At 33.3% G+C, this 20602-nt stretch overlaps 1 protein-coding gene across 2 annotated transcripts; it reads left to right on the top strand.

The window, feature by feature from the left end:
- Window positions 1–590: 590 nt before the first annotated feature.
- Window positions 591–20592, top strand: LOC121371681 (aprataxin and PNK-like factor). Of its 2 annotated transcripts, XM_041497751.1 has the most exons (12): window positions 591–1004; window positions 4454–4525; window positions 6420–6583; window positions 7742–7818; window positions 8209–8258; window positions 8745–8922; window positions 9408–9887; window positions 10497–10636; window positions 11196–11695; window positions 12127–12213; window positions 15366–15448; window positions 17019–20592. In XM_041497751.1, the coding sequence occupies exons 1-12, from the start codon at window positions 909–911 to the stop codon at window positions 17276–17278; spliced, it is 2187 nt and encodes a 728-aa protein (XP_041353685.1). In that variant the 5' UTR covers window positions 591–908; the 3' UTR covers window positions 17279–20592. The 2 variants fall into 2 exon arrangements, with proteins under 2 accessions (XP_041353685.1, XP_041353686.1); XM_041497752.1 differs by lacking the exon at window positions 15366–15448 and having other exon boundaries at window positions 17019–17144.
- The last annotated feature ends 10 nt before the right edge of the window (window positions 20593–20602 follow it).

Genomic DNA, 20602 nt, shown 5'->3' with positions numbered 1-20602 from the left:
TCATATCAGAACACACAGAAGATCCTGATAGTCATGAAAACACCCAATTGGACACTTTTTGAAAAATATATTTGTTTGATATAGGTTGCATAGTACCAAAGAAGAGAGTACCGTGTCAAGGTTCGATGTGCACCGTCAAATATTTACGGAGTAAAAGCAGCTGTGGGTGTGATTGGTAGTAATATGTGACATTGATTATTTGTGCAAATACTATTATCCATTGACAATAAATAAATACACTTTTATTTGTCATACAGTTGTTATGCAGTATATACCAGAGGTTGAAACTAATGCGGGGTACCCCCAAAAATGGAACTTCAATTTTCAGCAAAAATGACGGTTGCTATTAAAAACATAAATTAAATCTCTTAAATGATATGTGACCCCCCATTTTCTTGCAGCTAGATTAGATGTGAGGTGCCACACTTTCTATTGCTGTACTTCCTGGGTGTGTTGGAACTCTGCTTATATCAGTTTTATTAGTAAACGTTAACATTATCGGCAATAGGAATTGATTTGGTCTAATGGAACCTACAAAAAGATTCTAAACCGGAAGCTGGTATAGAATCATTTCCGCTTCCGGTTTTAAACCCAAACAACGCTGAAAACAACCCTTAAAACTAGTTCAACGCCTTTTACAATATATTTCACACATTTAAACAAACTTAAGAGAACAAATATTAGTATACAGTATTTCTTTTTTTATGTTTAAGATACCAGGTTGTATTTGTAATATGTTTTAAATCGTCTTTTGAACTCAAAATCTGGACATTAGCTTCGTTTTGAATGACTTGAATTCTTGATTCCACTGCAGTGCAGCCAGCTCGTACCGTGAAAATCAAACTTCAAAGCATAGCAGTACATAACAACATATCTAATATGCGCTAATTAAAAACAAAACGCAACCAATGATGTCAGGGATAAAATTGACACCAGTTGGAGGAGGGGACAGTGTTGAAGTTCCGCTTGGGAAAACTGTCATTGGCCGAGGCCCCTTTCTGAAGGTTCTTATTAGTATTTGCACTGTTATGAATGAATTTAGAATAAACTTATAAAACTATATTTTTGTATGCATTTTGTGTTGTGAAATGTGTCAGAGTTTGATAATGGCAATGCATGTCATGTGAATTAACTGGGACTGTAAAGAGAGAATTTGGCCGTCTTGTTTCAGTCCGATAACTGTTTAACAAACCAATATACATTTAATCAACTAATCCATATACATATGGGCAAGTCTTACATATTTCTCCCAAGTTTATTAAGATAAATGTATCAGCACAATATTTATTATTGCTGTGCAGTAAAAATAAATGTCTAAATGTTAAAAAACGGACCTTGGTGAACTAATTCCCCCCTAACAAATTGTTTAAATGTTTGTTAGGGTTAGGAATTGTTACCTTTTAAATCATTTTGTTGTATAATTTAGCTGACATAATATTTATATTGTGTAATTGAATATCGCTACATTTTATCTTTGAAAAATTATCAATTTTTGATATTCTGTGTAAAATGCCTTCCATGGGGGTGCTTTTTGAGGAAATTTAGCACAGAACACAGAATATTGCATTGTGAGACTTTAACACTGGTTTTATTCCATAGACATTAATTCCATCACAATACATTCTATGACCTTTATAAGAATAATAATGCAGTGTTACTTATTAATCCACTGCATGACCGAATACTGATGGTTTGGAGTTCAAATCCAGACCTTTGCACTACATATATATATATTGTTTGTAGTGATTAATAACAATATTCAGTTGATAATGCTAATTCAATACCTGAAAGGGTTGGAGGATACAGAAGTCTTTCTGCTATCAGGCATCGAAATAAGTCGAGAAAAGTCGAGAACGCTGATTCGTTCTTGACAAAAAAATTAGCGGTAGTTTCGTTTCCGAATGTAAACCAGGCAATGCATTCCGGACTTCCGCGTTTCATTTTTTCATAAGGAATTGTATCGCTGTTTTCCCGCACTTGTGCAATTGCAAACAATTATAGTCATTCCGCTTTTAAGCAGCGTCCACTAGATGAATTTACTTCCGCATTTAGTTTTTTCATGTGAAATTGCACCGATATTCGTGCGCACTTGTGCAATTGCAAAGCAATTTCGGCAATCCACATTTAAGAAGCACCCACTAGATAAATTTACTTCCGGATTTCGTTTCTCGTACCAATGTTCGCATGCACCGATACAATTTCAGAATCCTACCTATAAAGTAGTGATAAATGAATAACAAATTTACTAGTTTTACTAATCATCCTGTACACATCTAAGCAATTGAACAGTAATGTGAACATGATCAATTACACTCAAAATTTCACATTTCAAAAATATTAATTTTCATTGTTATTTTTCTAAATTTATTTATTCAATTGTTCATTTATTAAATATGAGTCACATACTTGTAAAGAATTACATGTAATACATTAAGAACAGTGATACGGTAAAGAATGCATCATAAATACATGCATACTACAATAATCATCAGGCGTTAAAAGTAGTAGTAACAGGAATTCATTTCTAACTTTCATATAGTTGTGGTAACCTATAGGTTATCAGGCTATATTTTGTGGTAACCTGTAAATGGGTTACCAGACACCATGCTTATTTTGATGCCTGGCTATATAATTGATCATGTACATGTATAATAACATCCTCATGATTTGCACCCTTGATATCATTAGGGGTATAAAGGAATGCATGTTTGTTTGCAATGCTTATGGTTTTAAAATGGATGGTGAGCAAAGAACTGCACTCCTGAAAATATGTAAGTAGGGTTTCTGCCAGATGGTAAAACAGGTATGGTGCCATACCCAAATGTTTTTGCAGATTTTATTTTTTAAAATTGACCTTTTGACAAGATTAATGACTGTTATCATTACTGTATGATTATCTTAAACCTATGATTATCTTAAACCTAACCCATACCCCCTATCAACTGTGGTTGCATTCAGCACACATTGTACATATTCAATTTCATAGCGCCATACCCAAACATTTATTTGTGGATGAAACAATGGTAAGTGAGCAATTGCTGTCGCTTTATAAATTCACAGTAATTTTGAGTAAATAAATTTAACATGGTGAGCAGGTTTTTGCCCACATGGAAAAGGTTTTGCATGAGTACATGGGGCAGCAGCAATTACTCGCATCAAACCATATGGACTGTATTGTAATACTAAAAATGCACATGGCAGGCCAAAAGTAACCACCCCTATCCAGGATCAGTGAATCCATGGCCACTTTACAGCTTGTTTTCAAGATTTGAGAGGAACTTTAAGATTGTCTATGACAGGTTGGCATTGGGGTTAGGAAACCTGTGCATTGCAACATCCTGATACCATGTCATCACAATTAAATGCTATAAGTTAATGCTATTGGTAGCTTCTTCCAGCCTGACAATTTTGGGGCACATACTTCAACTTGCAAACACTTTATGCAGAGCAACAAGGCCTATCTAGCCATGCATGTAAATCGTTATTTGATATCTTGGGAACATCCTGGATTGCTGAGTTCACCACATGATGTAATCCCAAGCACTGGTGTTTCGAGATGAACATGCCCTAATCATTGTGAAGACCATTGGGGCATCCATGCTTTGTTGTGTAGCTGTGATTATGGTGCTACGGGGACATAACTGTTACTAAACATTTTGACCTCCACTGACATTTTTGTTTTATTTTGTATGACACACACTCATGCTAACCCTGGATAGCTAGATGGGTGGACTAGTCTTGACATTTCAGTGTGATTTCTCGATTGTCATCAATAAACCATTTGAAAGTTAAATATATAACTACTTTTTGGGGAGTGTACAACTAAAATCAGTTTGTTTATACTAGTCACATCTCAGAATCACACCAAGATGTCATCTGCATGTTTATGATGACATTTAGACACTGCTTAGTTATATTGGTGAAATTTTTATGAAGAAATAAAAGTAAGGGAAATTTGGAAAGTCATTTTTAGTACATTTTTACCCCACAAATACAACCACAGAATTTACCTGTTATGTCACACAAGCAACAAACAATGTGGTAAAATATTGTTTAGTGGTCCGTCCTCACCATAGTGTTAAAATTAATTACATATGTTTCCCAAAGAATTGAATAGCCTTTATATTTATGTAGCTAAAAAGACAAAGGTATTACTTTTGTTCTAGTGAACAAATGAGCATGTCATGGTTAATTTGTGGAATGTGACCCAGGAGAGACACATTTTTATTACATTTCAACTATTTTTGTGCTTATATCCAATTAAGGTTCAAGCACGCTGTCCTGGACATGCACCTCGGCTATCTGGGTTGTCTGTCCAGGACAGTGGGTTAGTAACTAACTTAGTTGTTAGTGATTAATTTAATTTCACTGTTTTCCCTCCTGGAATGATATTAAGGACATGTGGATAGTATGAAAAGGCTATTAATTAATGTAAAACCTTGTTGTCTTTTAGATTACAGAGAAGCGTGTTTCCCGTACTCATGCAGAACTAGAATTCTGTGATGGAAAACTGTTTCTAAAATCAGTAAGTTGTTTAATTGTTTTTTATTAACTGCAGCTTTATGGTTTATTTGAAAGGTGAGATATATATATTTATTACCCAGCAGACACTCATAATGGGGAAAAGAAAAATCTTAATTTCTCACTGAGAAATTATCATGCATTGGTCTAACAAACAATACTATTGGATCATATGATGCTTACAAACCAATGACCTTGTCGGTACTAAATATGACATCAAGATTTTGCAAACACACAATGTAGTTTAAAGAGTTTGCGTTTACGGCGGTCTGTTCTGGTGTTAAATTTATAAAAAAAAAATCATTTTAATGCAGTTCATTATAGATTTTGTACCAAAATAAAGATAACTTTTGTTTTTGAAAATTATCTATGAACGTGATTAAATTACAAAGTTATAGCAATACTCGGAACAGTGCGTAAAGTGGTTTATATCGTTTCTATACATGTACATGCTATATGTGTGTAAAAAAAATAAAGGCTTTTAGAGAGAAAAAATAGCTCAGGTAATAAATAGAACAACAAACCCGGCACCATGCAGTTATTATCAAATTTTTGTCCCTCGTGAAATAATTTTCATTTGTCACTCACTAAAGCTTGTGACAACTGAAAATTAGTTCACTTGGGATATAAATTTGATAATATCTGGTAACTCGTTTATTATCCTTTATATATATATATATATATATATATATATACAGCACTTCACATATGTTGTTTTCGCTTCCTATTTATTGCACAAGTTTATTTTGTGCAAGAATAAATAGCATGAGACCGCGTAGCGTTCTTGCACAAAATAAACAAGTTCAATAAATAGGAAGCGAAAACACTGTATGTGAACTTCTGTATTTATTACATACCTCCTTTTATTTTTTTACAAAAAACAGGTTTTACTTCAACATCATTACTACACTTTTTTAAATTTATTAATCAATCCTCCTTTCATGGATTTACTTAATGCTAAGAATCATACTCTGCAGCAATCTTCTTGTGTAATGTTTCAAATACGAGGTGACGTAATATGTAAATCAGATATTACCTCAGTAATAAAAAGGTGCTAACTCCAGTAAAAATAATTTTTAAAGGGAATTCCCCATTTACAAGTTCTGGTCCAGATATGTGTGATACATGATAGATTTATCACACAGTTTGAAAATGTCTTTATCACTATAGTAAGATTGAATAGGTATGTAGTAAATGTTTATTACCCATGTGATATTTTCTCACACAAATTGGAATACATAGTTTTAGAGGTCATAACCTCTGCCGCTGATTGACTCAGACTGTGTCACATAGTGTGACTCTGTGATGATCGTCATGCAATGAATGTGCACATTCTTCTGATTCATTTTTTTGTAATTGGAAATATACTTGTTGTCAAGTTTTATAATTTCTGTCAGCTGTATAATTTAAAAAAATACATATTTTAATAATTTTGTTTAGCCTTGAATACATTTTAGTATTGTTTCAACTTTGTGTAAACATCATTGATAGATGTGTTTAGTAGGAAATCAGTTTCATTGATAAATAGCTAAATCAAGTACATGATGTCATTTTGCTAAATGATGTAATTTTGGTTAGCAATGTCCTCTTCCCCAGTCTTAGGTCTGTGCATTTTCGTGTCTTCATTTAGTTATGTTGAAAGTAATTCTGTCCAATTTTTTATCATTGGTGTGCGATGTAATAAATAGAATACTATACTTGTTCCTGAAAGATACAACTTCTAGTACAACTCATGTGTTTTCAATTATACATCACTTGCTTTCACTCGTGATGTACGATTGCAAACACACTAGTTGTAATATAAATGGTCTCTCACGGGAATTCATTTAGTATCCTCTGTTTATATATATCTGAAAAATACTGAAAATAAATTCATATCGATATTTTCTAATTTCCAGACTCACTCCAACCCATGTTTTGTCCGAATAAAGGATAAAAGTCAGCTTACTCTCCTGAAAGATGAAAAACATGTTCTTGAAGATACTGACGTGTTTGGCTTATTGCCAGACAAGTTATTTTATGAAGTTTCCTATGATGATCCCAAGATGAATGGTACAGCTGGGTATGTTTACTAGAGTGTTTGCTAGTATGTTACAAACTTGTTTCTTACACAGAACAGCAATTTAACAGATGACACTGTTCACTTCTTTATTATTAAGATTTCATATGGTATTTGAGTTCTGTAGTTTAGTACCCGGTACACATAAATCACAATACTAAAATTATGTAATGTTATCGGTAATGTACACCTACACATAAATCAGAATACTAAAATTATGTAATGTTATCGGTAATGTACACACTACACATAAGTCAAAATACTAAAATTATTTAATATTAGCAGTAATGCTTATTACCCACCCCAACAGTCCTTGTTATGAAATTATTTCACCAGTATTGGACTTTTTTTTGTATATTGATTTGATTTGGTAATATATATTATATTAAAAATATGTTAAAAAATTAAATAGGATTGACTGGTTGCAATTTGCTTTGAAAATCTTGTCTCTTCTGACAAACATTCCTCTCTTCCATAACTTTTCATAATGCATCTCTTAGTACCCATCCCCCTCCTAGAGCATTACGTAATTGTTGAATGGCTCCTATTTTAGTTTAAGAATGATAATCCAAGAAATACTCAGTGTCTGCATAATTTTCATCCATATTTATTTTTTCAGTGTAAATGTTTGACATCCAATAGCCAATGATAAATGCATCAATGTGCTCTAGTGGTGTCGTTAAAGAAAAGAAACTTTAATTTTTCAATGTAGGTCTTGGTCATAGTGGTTTTGGGTTTACATGTTGTATTTTAATGTTAAAAGTTAAAGTTTCTTTTGTTTAATGATACCGCTAAAGCTCATTGATCTAATAATCATTGGCTATTGGATGTAAAACATTTTCGTAATTTTGACATACACAGAAAACCCACTACATTTTCCCATTAATAGCAAGGAATTTTATATATGCACCATCCCATAGACAAGATAGCACATACCACAGTCTTTGATATACCCATCATGGTGCACTGGATGGGAACTAGAAATTGTCTAATGGGCCCATTGACGGGGATCGATCCTAGGCTGACCGTGAGTCAAGCAAGCGGTTTACCACTGGGTTATGTCCAAGTATTTTAATGTATGGATATGTATATTAATTAACTGTAGATTACACCTGGATTATGTTTCTATCATGTCGAGTACATGGACTTTTTTCTTAAAAGGTTTAATTCGGCCAGTGAATCTACCTCACAGTCTAAAACATCCCAGAAAGAGAAGTCATCAGCTCTAAAAGATGAAGGTACTAACATATTGTTTACAGCTAATAGCTACATTTCTCATTATAAAGAAAAAATTTAAACAGTGCAATAATCAGCAACAATCAACATAATCATAGGAATAACAGAATAACAATAAAGGTTACAAAATATAACTATCCATGTAGCACCTATAACACCTCACTATATAATTTCTTTTCAACATTACCTGGGGGGTGGGTGGGGGGGGGTGCACTTGTTGAGGACAGGTAATGTATCTATAAAAGAGAAAACACTCCCAAGTTTTCTCCAATTTCCTTTTAGAACTGGATATTAAAGAGTATCTTTGAAAACTGTTACTTTGCATTAAAAATGTTAAAATAAAATCTTTAAGTATAAATTATAATACTCTTCTTTTTTGTGGTCAAATATAGATTCTGATGAGGACCTTGATAGTAAAGCTAAATTGCAAAAAGAAAAGAATGTAAGTATTGTTAATCCCTTTATTCTTTTTTGTAAATTGTTTCCCATTGTATTTTTGATTAATGCAAATTTAAAATTCACACAGAAATAGTTTTAAAAATCAATTTACTATGTATATTAGTCATTTGGCAATGTACTAAATGTTTCACTGTTAACTTATAGTCAAAGATATATATTTCACAGACAGACATAGATTATTTGTATGTCAAGTTATTAGTGAAGTAATATTTAAATCAATAAATAGAAATTAATATGAATCAACATAAATTTTATGTACACATAGATTACATTTTAAAATTCTGGACAGTATTACTTTTTTTTTGTGAAGCATATCAGTAGCAAATTATAAGCATTGTACCTCAGTCTCCTACAATTCACTTGTTTTGTTTTCCATATCACTTCAACTGGAATTTAATTAACTATCATAACAAAATTGAAAATGGTCATTTCTTTGGGGTTTTTTCTATATTAATGGGTTTTTTTACAGACAAAGGTCACAAAAGGTCAGCCTGTGGTCAAGGTGCCAGGTAAGAAGGACATGGCCTTGCCACTGGACAAGAAGCGAGAACTGCCCACGTGGATGAAACAAGTAGCAGCAGCCGGCCCTTTACCTGAGAAGAAGAAGAAACCTGTACCCAGAGTCAGCGCTGTGGCCAAGAGAACAGGTTTGTTTCAAACAAAATAGACTGTTTATTTAATTTAACATGTTAGGTATCCGGAAGTAGATTTTTACATAGGTAACGATAGTTTGATTACCATATATGAATTACATTTGTGTAACCAGTGAGTAACCTAACTGCTGTTCTATACTACACAGATATTGCAAATAATATAATAATGTTTTTAAAATGTTCAAAAGTAGTCTTGAAAATTAAATTTAAAAAAAAATTGCAACTTATAATTCTAAAAACATAGCGATTCATTTCATAACCTGTTGACCATTGTGAATAGTGGGTGGGGGGTGGGTAGGAAATATAAAATCAGGGCATGCTAATATAACGTCTTCTCCAGCTAGACAAAAAGAGTCATTTTAAACTATAAAGAGCATTATTTAGGGAGGGGCATTTTACAGCTAGGTACAGCCCTGCCCATTCACAATTGTGCATTTTTAACTCTGTCCATTGTGATTTAACCTTTATTATCGTTACAGCCAAGTTGGTCCCTGAACCGGAGGATGATAAACTTAATGAGCCTCAACCCAAGGCAACAGCACGCCGAGCTAATGTCAAAAGAAAAGTAAAAGATGATGATTATAGTGATGATGAACCTCAGACTAAGAAGACATCCGGCAGAGCGTCTACAAAGGCAAAAGTAAAGTATAATGAAGAAGATGATGATGATGATGATGATGATGAAGATTATGAAGAACCTGTTCCAAAGAGGGCAACTGGTCGAGGTTCTGCCAAGAGAAAGGTTAAGCATGATGAAGATGATGATGACTATGAGGAGGTAAAATCATCACCTAAGAAACGAGGGCATGGCCGATCGAAGCCTAAAGGCTTGGATGAGGAAGAAGAAAAACCACGACAGCAGCATCGAAGACCAGCGAAGGAAGCAGAATCAGATGATGAGAACTTGTCAATGAGTCAGCGACCCCAGAGAGCTGCTCGCCAGTCAAGGGGAAGCTATGGTATCAATGCTTACTTGGTCAAAATATAAAAGTATCTTGAGTTGTTCTTGTAGCCAGTAGAAATGATTGGCTGAAATCAAAGCAGCCAGCTTTTTAACATATTTGCAGCCCGCTTGTTGACATATTTTCAGCCAGCTTTTTGGCATATTTTTAACATCTTTTTTCAACATCTCAAGGATAACTCTGGGTGAGCAGAAAATTTTGCCAAATTTTCTATTAAATTATAAAAATTGCAGAAACTTGGTTATTTTTTTAGCAAAATATCAATTATTACATGAAATTATTTTGCCAAATTAAAATAAAATTTGCCATTTCTTTTTAAAATTCCCAATTGGTGAAATTTGGCAAGTGCCAGAGCTAGCCTTGCATGGACAGAGGGATGGGGTTTGATAAAAGAAGCTATCATTGGGTGCCATTACATTTTAAAAATATATTATTTAATGTGTCACTGTATTTCAAATACATTTTGAAGGTTTCAATGAAATGTGGTCCCAGTTGTTTTAATATCTCATTTGAGTAATAGGTAATAAGATATATGTTAGCTGTTGTGTAATTAGTTATGACTCAAATCTGATGCTCTGAATTATAATGTTGTATTTATTGTTATAGTTGATGACATCATTATTGGTGAAGATGACGATGATGATGCTCTCCCTCCCAGTGCGAAGAAAGCTGATGATGAGGACAGTGATTTTGTTATTGATTTTGATGATTCTGGCAGCGACTGGGATAGCAAGAAGAAGAAAAAGGTTACCATTGGTTCAGATTTCCATTTGGATATCAGTTTTAGGGTTTACGCTGGACAATCAAAATCATTAACAATTTTGTTAGTTAGTCTGTAGCCAAATTCAAGTTTTATCTTGCCTAACAAATATAACAAAAACAAGAATTGTTTTTATTTGAAATCTGATTGATCCATTTAGCCAAACAAAATATAATGAATTAAGCTGTTCCAAAATTTTTATTTGTATAGCTATGTATTATAACAACAACCATTAGATAAAATGTAAAACAATTGTTTACACTGAAACCACTTTAAAATTTAATGTTCATAAAATAGTAAATAGCATTTTATATAACTTTATATAATAACATTAATTTTGTATAACAACCATAAATGACAAAAGTTATATAATAATAATCATAATCATAATCATATAATAATAATGATAAAACATTAATAATGAAATGACACATTGTATAACAACATCATGTCTATGATGGTCTGTTGTTGCTTCAATCTTTAATCCACACATTAATCCATAAAAAGTTTTTTTTTTTAATGTATTTTCTTTCTCTCTGTTTCAGGGTAAACCATCCCCACTGAAAAGTGTGTCGAGTCGCCGAGGACGACCGAAGAGGCTGACTAAAGGTGATGACTCTGACGATGACACATACGTCCCTCGACCGAGCAGAAGTCGTCGCGCTGCTACCAAGCGAAACTACTCTCAGGAGAGTGAGGAAGAGAGCACTGACGAGGATGATATTGTGTCTTCTCCACGATCAAGAAAGGGCAAAAAACACAAGGAAGACAGTGATGATGATGATGATGTGTCAAAAAAACAATCTTCTAAAAGGAAGAAAACGGTTCAGAGTGATGATGACGATAATGATGTTGGATCGCGGAGAAAGACCAATAGAACTATTAAAAAAAACCAAGATGATGATGATAAGGAGGAAGATAATACTGCTTCTATAAAGGGCAAAAGTCGTAGCAGTGGTGATGATGATGATGATGAAGGTGATGAAAGAAAGAAAAAGAAAAGAAAACACAGAAAACGTTGTGAATTTGGGAAGAAATGTTACAGGTAAACTTGGATATTACTCATTTTTGTAAAGATTCAAAGATCATCTTTGAACCTTCATTGTGAATACAATAAAAAATTTATCCATCCAAATACTTTGAACTAAAGAAAAATAAGTAAAATTTTCCATTTTTAAATTTCACTACGGCAGCATTGTTTAACTCAGTTTTAAAAATATAGAAGATATATAAAACAGTGTGTATTTAAAAATGTCTAACAAAATGGTCATAATGATTTTAAAAACAATGAAATTTTACAAATAAATGGTACTCCTAATACCAAAAATGATATAGGATCATTGATCCAAATTAGACCTAGAATGAAAATAATCTTTTAATTTTTCATTATTTGTTCCTGTGTATTTATTGAGTCAAGTCAGCTGATCGTAAGAATACTATTACTACCACCTGTACCATGTTTTCTTCTCTTGTTAGGAAAAATCCTGCTCATTTTAAAGAGTATTGCCATCCTGGAGATGCTAGTCATGATGAGGAAAGTTCCAATGAGAGTGATAACGACAGGTAGGAACGTTAAAGTTTGTTTTGTTTAACTACACCACTAGTGTACATTGATTAATTAATCATTGGCTATTGGATGTCAAACGTTTGGTAATTCTGACACATAGTCATCGGAGGAAACCCACTACATTTTTCCTTATGCACCAAGACATCTTTTATATGCACTTTCCCACAGACAGGAAAGCACATACCACAGCCTTTGAAATGTCCCCTCCACGAAGATACATTACCTTGATATTGTTCAATAACAGCGTCTGGTCATTTTAAAATTGTTCTTAAATATCCTTTTCAAAACAATTCCTTTTTTTTGTACCAGAAAATATATTTAATATATCTATAAAGTAAAAACTATTTGGTTTGGTTTTCCCCATTTTTGTTTTGTCAGCATGGTACATTGTGTAAACTGTTAAAATGCTTGGACTGTTAGTGTAACATTGTAGGTCGCTTAGGAAACAGATGTTAAATACTGCCTTTTACTACAATTTCTCAAAATTGGACATTTTGGTTTGGTCGTTTTAAAAAATTAATTATTACCAAGTATATTTTAATAATGTGTGCACCATTGTGAAGGATTTTCCAAATGTTCTGTATTAATACTAAAAAACCCAGATTTGAACCACTTTACTGTCCTGGGTCAGAAATCACATTAGATAACTAAAAAACTGTATGAATGTGTTGTCAGTGATAATGTAGAGTTTTGTAATGTATTGAATAAATCCAGAATAATATTGTTTACCTGATTACTCAGTTTACAAATCAATATTTAATTAATATTTCTAATTCAACATATTTGTAAGAACCAATTTGATTGGATCTCTAATAAAATTTCAGGTGGTAAAACTGCCGTTATACCGGTTGCAAATTTTTAGATGCTGCCTACGTTGCATGTATTCATATGCGCAGATTTTGTTTGTCAACAACAGGGCACAATATTTCACGCGAACCGTCGTTCTGTTCGTGTGTCGGTTATGCAAAATTAAATTTATGCGAACCGCAAATCGGTTACGTCGTGATCTTTAGACGTTCAGAAATTAAAACTTGCAGACATGTATTCATGCAGACAAACTACTAGTATTCTGACAAATGTTTTAGACTGATTTTTAGATACTTGATGCACGGCAAACCAGTAGACAACGGTATATTGCAAGGGTTGTGACTTGCGACCAAAGGCTCAGTATAGAGTCGAGCCAAAAGTTTTAAAGAAATGTGCACGGACCGCTAAGGCGCCTAAATTATCTGGAGCTATTCTATTGCGTTTGGTGGCACTAATACGCTTCCGTACTAAAGGAATATATGTAGACATACTATTGGATTGCCTATAATTCTACAAAGGTTGAAAATGGTTTTAACGTAAACAAAAATGCAAAAATGTCACAAAAGCTGAAAGTAATACTAACATCGAATGAGCTTTAAATAACAAACATTTGGAACGTCACTGTAGTATAGAAGTACCATCGATAAAGTGAAAGTTGCATCGCCACTGCAAAATATCAGTGTCAAATTGTGGTCTTTCTTTTTATGTTATTATAAGATTTATTTTTATTAATCTAATCATGCACCAATGAGTAGCTGGAGCTGGAACTGGACATTTGTTGTTTGAGTTTTTGGTGGGGTTTTTTTTAATCTGCTGTATACTAAATTTTACATATCAGTGACAAATGGTAGCCTCTATTTGTTATTTATAAAAGAAAATTATTAGTCTAATCATGCATATGGGCATTTTCCTCCAAATGTATCTATTTTGTTTCAGTACTGGGCTGATATTTAGTCCTTTTACAATAGTGTTAACTTCCGCAAGCTGCACAGAGGTTCTAGAATACAGTGGGCCGATGCCCGACCACAGTGGTTTTTAGATTCGGGCAACTAAAAATTACTTTTTGCAATCCCGATGGCAAGTGCTGAATAATAATAATAATAATAATAATAAATCTACAACGCTACGATCGTACGAAAACAAAAGAAACGTCTACAAGTCACTTCTTTCGATTTGCAATCATTAAAGAAACTGTTTTATAAAATGTTTTCTTTTGTACTTTGTTTTAACTTTGTTTGAGCTAACAATTATGTATTTAAAATATAATTTCAACGCAACTTTGAGGTAACCGATCAGGTAATCCACAGGTTACGGAAATATAATTCACGTAACCGAACAATTGGTTACCTAGGTAAAAACCACGTGAACCGACTTCCGGTTACCTCAGATTTCGAAATATTGTCCCCTGCAACAACAATGTCAGACGTCGGTCAAAACGTCGGCCACAACTATAACCCGTTTGGCACATGCTGGGGTAGAAACTAGGGGGGGAAATCATAAAAATTTTGAAAGCCAAAAAAGAAAATATTCCTGAATTATTCACGACATTAATGTTGACGAAACATCAGCACCGATTCCCCCAAACCCGCAAAAACAAACTCACAACCTGCACAATTTGTCTCAGGGAATGAAACTGGGTTTTTTACATGAAGTCACTTGCCAAAAATAATTTGAAATTCACAATTCAACAATCCATGTGTACAATTATGGCACAAATTTCCAACAGCAGTAAATCTTAACACGCTCACCGTAGTTTAAAAACTAATGCTTTGTTAATGTCAAGGTCGTTTATTATTTCAAACAATTGCTCTATTTTACTGTTCTTATTATTGTTATCAGTTAATAGTTACTCGAGAATACAATTCATTGTATACCACGTTGAGAAGAAATTTAAAATAAATTATTACAAAACGGCATACTTATTTGTTGAGCATAGGAATCATTTGTTGGTATGTAAATCGGTCTACATTCTTGAGTGACATCACTGTAATAACACTATATTTTAGGGAAGTCTGTTATAGTTTATTTCAGAAAAAAAGTAATAAAACAGTTGAAATTAGAATAGGCATAACCCTACTGTATTTACCGTTTTATTGGCGAGGCGTTAGCGGAGCTAATAAAACTAAATTTGTGACAGTAAAACTACCGATATACACCTGCAAATCGGAAAATTCAGTAGGGTTATCTGCTAAGTATAATGTGGCTTAACATAACCATCAGTTGAAAATTAGTATAATTCAGAAGTAGGTTTTCTGCAAGACAGTCTGTACTGTCAATAAATCATATTAATATGTAGAATGCATTACTTTACATTGTTTTCGTAAATATTTAATATTTGTAGAACCAATGCAGAGCATAGAGAGAAATTCTACCATCCAAAGGCAAATTCAAGACCACAGCGGAAAGTTACAAATAATACAACAGGTGTGTATGTTGGCTTTTTAATGAGCCCCGTCGGTGGGCCCATTGAGCTATTTCTTGTTTCAGCCAGTGCACCATGACTGGTATATCAAAGGCTGTGGTACGTTAACATGTCTGTTGGATGGTGCATATAAATGATCCCTTGAGACTAATGGAAAAATGTAGCGGTTTTCTCTCTAACACTGTCAAAATTACCAAATTTTTTACATTCAATAGCCGATGATTAATAAATCAATGTGCTCTAGTGGTGTCGTTAAACAAAACAAACTTACTTTTTAATGAGTGTAGAGAATTGTATTTTAGTTTATTTAAAAAAAAAAAAATATTTTCTCTCACTACAAACTTTAAGCTATAATAGAATTTATTACCCCAGCGGTCACTCATAACGGGGAAAATATTTTCCATATTTTCTCAGTGAGAAATATTCTGCATTGGTCTAAGGAACAATACTATTGGACAATTTGACGCTTACAAATCAACGACTTTGTCGGTACTAAATATGATGTCATCACGATTTGGCAAACACACAAAATGACGTCATGTTTTTTTAAAGAGTTTGCGTTTATGGCTCTGTTTTTGGGTTCAATTTATAACAAAATGTCATTTTAATGCAATTCATTATGTATTTTGTAGCAGAATAAAAAAGAACTTTTGTTTTTGAAAATTATCTATGAACGTGATTAAATTACAAAGCTATAGTAATTGTTAGAACAGTGCGTAAAGTGGTTTACATTGTTTCTATACAGGTTGGCCTTCGTGCATGTGCATCAAAAATAAAGGCTTTTAGAAAAAAAATAGCTGAGGTAATAAATAGCATAACAAACTCGGTACTAGTTATTATAAAATTTATGTCCCTCGTAAAATAATTTTCATTTGTCACTCGCTAAAGCTCGTGACAACTGAAAATTATTTCACTCGGGACATAAATTTTATAATAACTGGTAACTCATTTATTATCCTCTATTTACTTGATTCTGATTTGATGACGTCGATAAATAACTGAATATTGTCCTTCAATAAAATACAGGAAGTGATGTCATTACTGAAAATGGGAGGTAATTAAGAAATGGCTGAAAGAAACTGATTTACTAGAAGTTTGTAATTAATAAAAACAGTGCCAAATTTTGTATAAAATCGGTTTGCTGAACTACTTTATTTTATATAATTTATTCATTAAATTCATAAAAAAGGACAAACACATATCCACACTATCATATTATATTATATACTACACAACTACGTTCATGCAATCTTGTGTTTATTGTTAAAACATCTCAAAAAATTTAGTACTGCTGTTTCTGTTTCATTGTTGACTTGTGGTGTTCAGGGGGCTTGATGCACAGTCGGTCTATTTTTTGTTCCAGCCAGTGCACCAGGACTGGTTTATCAACGGTCATTGTATGAGCTATCCTGTCTGTGGGATGGTGTATATATAAAAAGATCCCTTGCTACTAATGGAAAAATGTACCTGGCTTCCTTTTTGAGACTATATGTCAAAATTACCAAATGTTTGACATCCAATAGTCGATGATTAATAAATCAATGTGCTCAAACTTTTTTTTGTTGTGTTCAGGTAAGAAGAGTGTAATGACTGATGATGGTGACGATGACGGTCTTCCAAACACGTACGACTATAACGACAGCTTCATTGATGACGTCGGCAATGCCAGCTCCGATAGCGATTCCTCGTACCTCGATCCAGCCGACGAGGATTCCGACTATGAACCAGACACACAGGAGATCAAGTCGCTGAAGAAGGAGGCCAAGGGATTTGTCAAAAACAAGAAGCTTGTGAAACCAGTCGGAAAACAAATTGTACCCAAGCCAGACTGAATATTTGCTTGTGTTGTGTGCATGATTTTGTTTCCCTTATATATATTTGTGCTTCAGTGCTCACCATGCAGTAGTGTTTAAGTGTCGTAATTATTTGCGCTGCGGGAGGAACATTAGGCTGTCTTACAGAAAGGAAATTCCAAATTAAATAGCAAAACTATTTTGGTATTAGTATGATGAAAAGCTTACAAGAACCTCCTGTGTTTTAAAGACCCTTCAAGGTTTTCCAGATGTTTTGTCCAGTATTACTTTCATCATAATTCACAAAACTCTCTTAAGTAACTTCACCATGTCTTTTTGCAGTGCACTTTGAGATCGTAAAGTTGCGATAGTTTAGTGAATTGGGCCTCCGATTCATAAAAAAATCTATATTTTTTTTACCTTGCTGTAATCTCATCCGCTGTAATCTCATCCACAATATTCTAAAGTTTGTCAGTTTAGTCAGTAGGTGTTCTTTCATTTGTTTAACCTAATATTATAGACAGACAAACTCTTTTTTTACAAATACAAATAAACAAAACACAGTACAGTTAAAAAAACATATAATGCAACAATGCATAGAAGTACATAAGGCACTATTCTGAAAACCAGGAAAGAATGAAAGATATGTATAAATATGGCAATTTTGATGAGTTGGTCATGTTTTAGTATGGTCATGTTTTAGTATACTAATGTTTTATCATTAATCTTATCATTAATCTTATATTTTGACTGGTAGGAAATGTACTGCAAAATTTGTCATGCAAGCAAATACATAAAATATTACATTTGTATATAGTAAATTAGCACTTGGTTGAAAATCCAGACATTAATGTGGCAAAATTTTAATAACCAACAATCATCTTAATATATTTTTAGTTTTGTTCCGATAAACAGCGATATATCGGTTTTATTGTTTTTAATACAAATCAAAGATATTCTAATTGCTACCTGGTGTGGCCGTAACAAGTCTGTTTAATTTCTTCCTGTCACATGATGACATGACCAATGTTTATCTTTAAAACTGTTTTTAATGCGAGTGACAAAAAGCTTGTTAACCGAAACCTATTATTACTTTGTCATGTCTTAGTAAAAACCTAGTTTTGTAATTGAATTCCTAACTATATATACAAAAGTTGCTTGTTTATTATTAGTTAAGAATATTTATTTTCTTTACATATTTTATTTTTTAAATATTACATTTTTAATATTTCACTAAAATCTTCATGAGCTGCTATTGGGTTGACATGCTGGAAAAATTAGTTTTGAATTTGTTTACCTCATACTGTCTTTACTGTATAGTAGAGGAGAGCATATTAGGTAACAGTTCACAAAGTGTGCATTTTATTGTCAGTATATATATATATATAACATTTTTGGTGGTATTGATTTAGAGAAAATAATACACACGCAACTGTTGGGAGACAGTTTATCCGACTAGTGATTGCTAAAAGCCACAAGTTGTAAGATAAATCATCTTCAGTGGGCGCAATTGTATTATTATATTTCTATAAGAAATCTGTTTAAGAATACAGGAAACTAGCTGCCATTATTTACCTAGTTGGATCATCAATACATCTGGTATGTGTCATATCCTAATGCCCATAATGCCATGCTAATCAACATGCCAATCACCATCACATTGATATAATAGTATCCTAATCACCAATACACCTGGTGTATCACATCCTATCACCAATACACCCAGTATAACACATCCTAATAACCATAACACCAGGTATATCACACCCGGTGTATCACATCCTAATAACCATAGCACCTGGTGTATCACATCCTAATAACCATAGCACCTGGTGTATCACATCCTAATAACCATAGCACCTGGTGTATCACATCCTAATAACCATAGCACCTGGTATATCACATCCTAATAACCATAGCACCTGGTATATCACATCCTAATCACCGATACACCTGGTATATCACATCCTAATCACCGATACACCTGGTATTTCTCATCTTAATCACAAATACACCTGGTATATCCCATCCTACTCGCTGATACACCTAATATGTTTCTGCCAGAAAAAAAAAAATTGGGGTGGGGCACTATGGAATTGATTATTTACAATGGCATGCTGAATGCAACCGCAGTCGCTAGGGAGTATTGGGGGTCTCACCCAGAAAGAAAATGGGTTAGGTTTAGGGTTAAGAAAAGCATACAGTAATGATAAGAATAATTCATTTTGTCAAAAGGTGAACTTAAAAAATAGAATCTGCAAAATTTGGGTATGGTGCCATTCCCATTTTACCATCAGGCCGAAACCCTGTATGTATCACCTAATGACCAATACACCCAATATATCACTGATACACCTGGTATATTGGAATCTCATTAAAAGTGCATCTGGTATTTCACCTCCTAATTATCAGTACATCGCCTCCTAATTATCACCCAATTATTAATACACCTGGTATATTGTATCCTACGATCGTAATCTCCAATACACCTGACATATTGCATCCTGTTCACCAATGTACATCACATTCTAAAAACATAAATACATCTGGTATATCGCATCCTGTTCATCACTATAAATGTGTAAAATCATAATCACTAGTACATTGTAAAGTATTGATGAAACCTACATGATGGTGCATTGTTTACTGTAACGGGTGTCACTGGTTGGATTCCTTACATGAACATAACTTGGATGTTTCTTTTTTTGGAGCATTTTGTGTGTGTCAATATTGTAGAGTTAACAATTTGAGTGCTACTTTTCACAACAGAAATGCTGTCGACCTCTGAATGTTATAGATATATCAAAACCATTTGGCAAATGTATAGGACACAATAAAAGATTCTAGCCATTGTCTGGCTGTTGGAACATTTGGATTAGACCATTGTTAAAGGAAGAAATGCACACAGGTCAGGTTTTGGTATGAAGACAAATTCCAAATGAGATTGCTGTATTGTGTAGTGCAAAAAATGTTACATGATCAGTTTTTTGTTGTAGCAGAAATCAGCAGACACTAAACATGTCTGGGTTTTGTTTAGTTTTCTGTATATTAAAACATTTTACGCATGAATGCTAAACAGATGGATAGTTCATCATACAAACCATTTTTAAAAACTGTAAAAGGTTTATGTAGTCACTGTTCAATATCAAATGTTTATGCTGCTTATTGCAAATGTTAATACTTCACAGTTGCTTTCAACGTGTAGCACATTTTTGAATATACATCTTCATTTTAAAGGGACACACCCTAGTTACGGCTAGTTGTTAACCATTACGGCATTGTTTTTCACCCATTTTTTTCACAAATAAAATTGCACTTTACTTACCGTTTATTAATTAGAATATACATTTCCATTCACCTGAA

This window comes from Gigantopelta aegis, chromosome 4 (genome assembly GCF_016097555.1).
Source record: "Gigantopelta aegis isolate Gae_Host chromosome 4, Gae_host_genome, whole genome shotgun sequence".
Lineage (NCBI taxonomy): Eukaryota > Metazoa > Mollusca > Gastropoda > Neomphalida > Peltospiridae > Gigantopelta > Gigantopelta aegis.
This window is presented reverse-complemented; position numbering and strand designations above follow the sequence as displayed.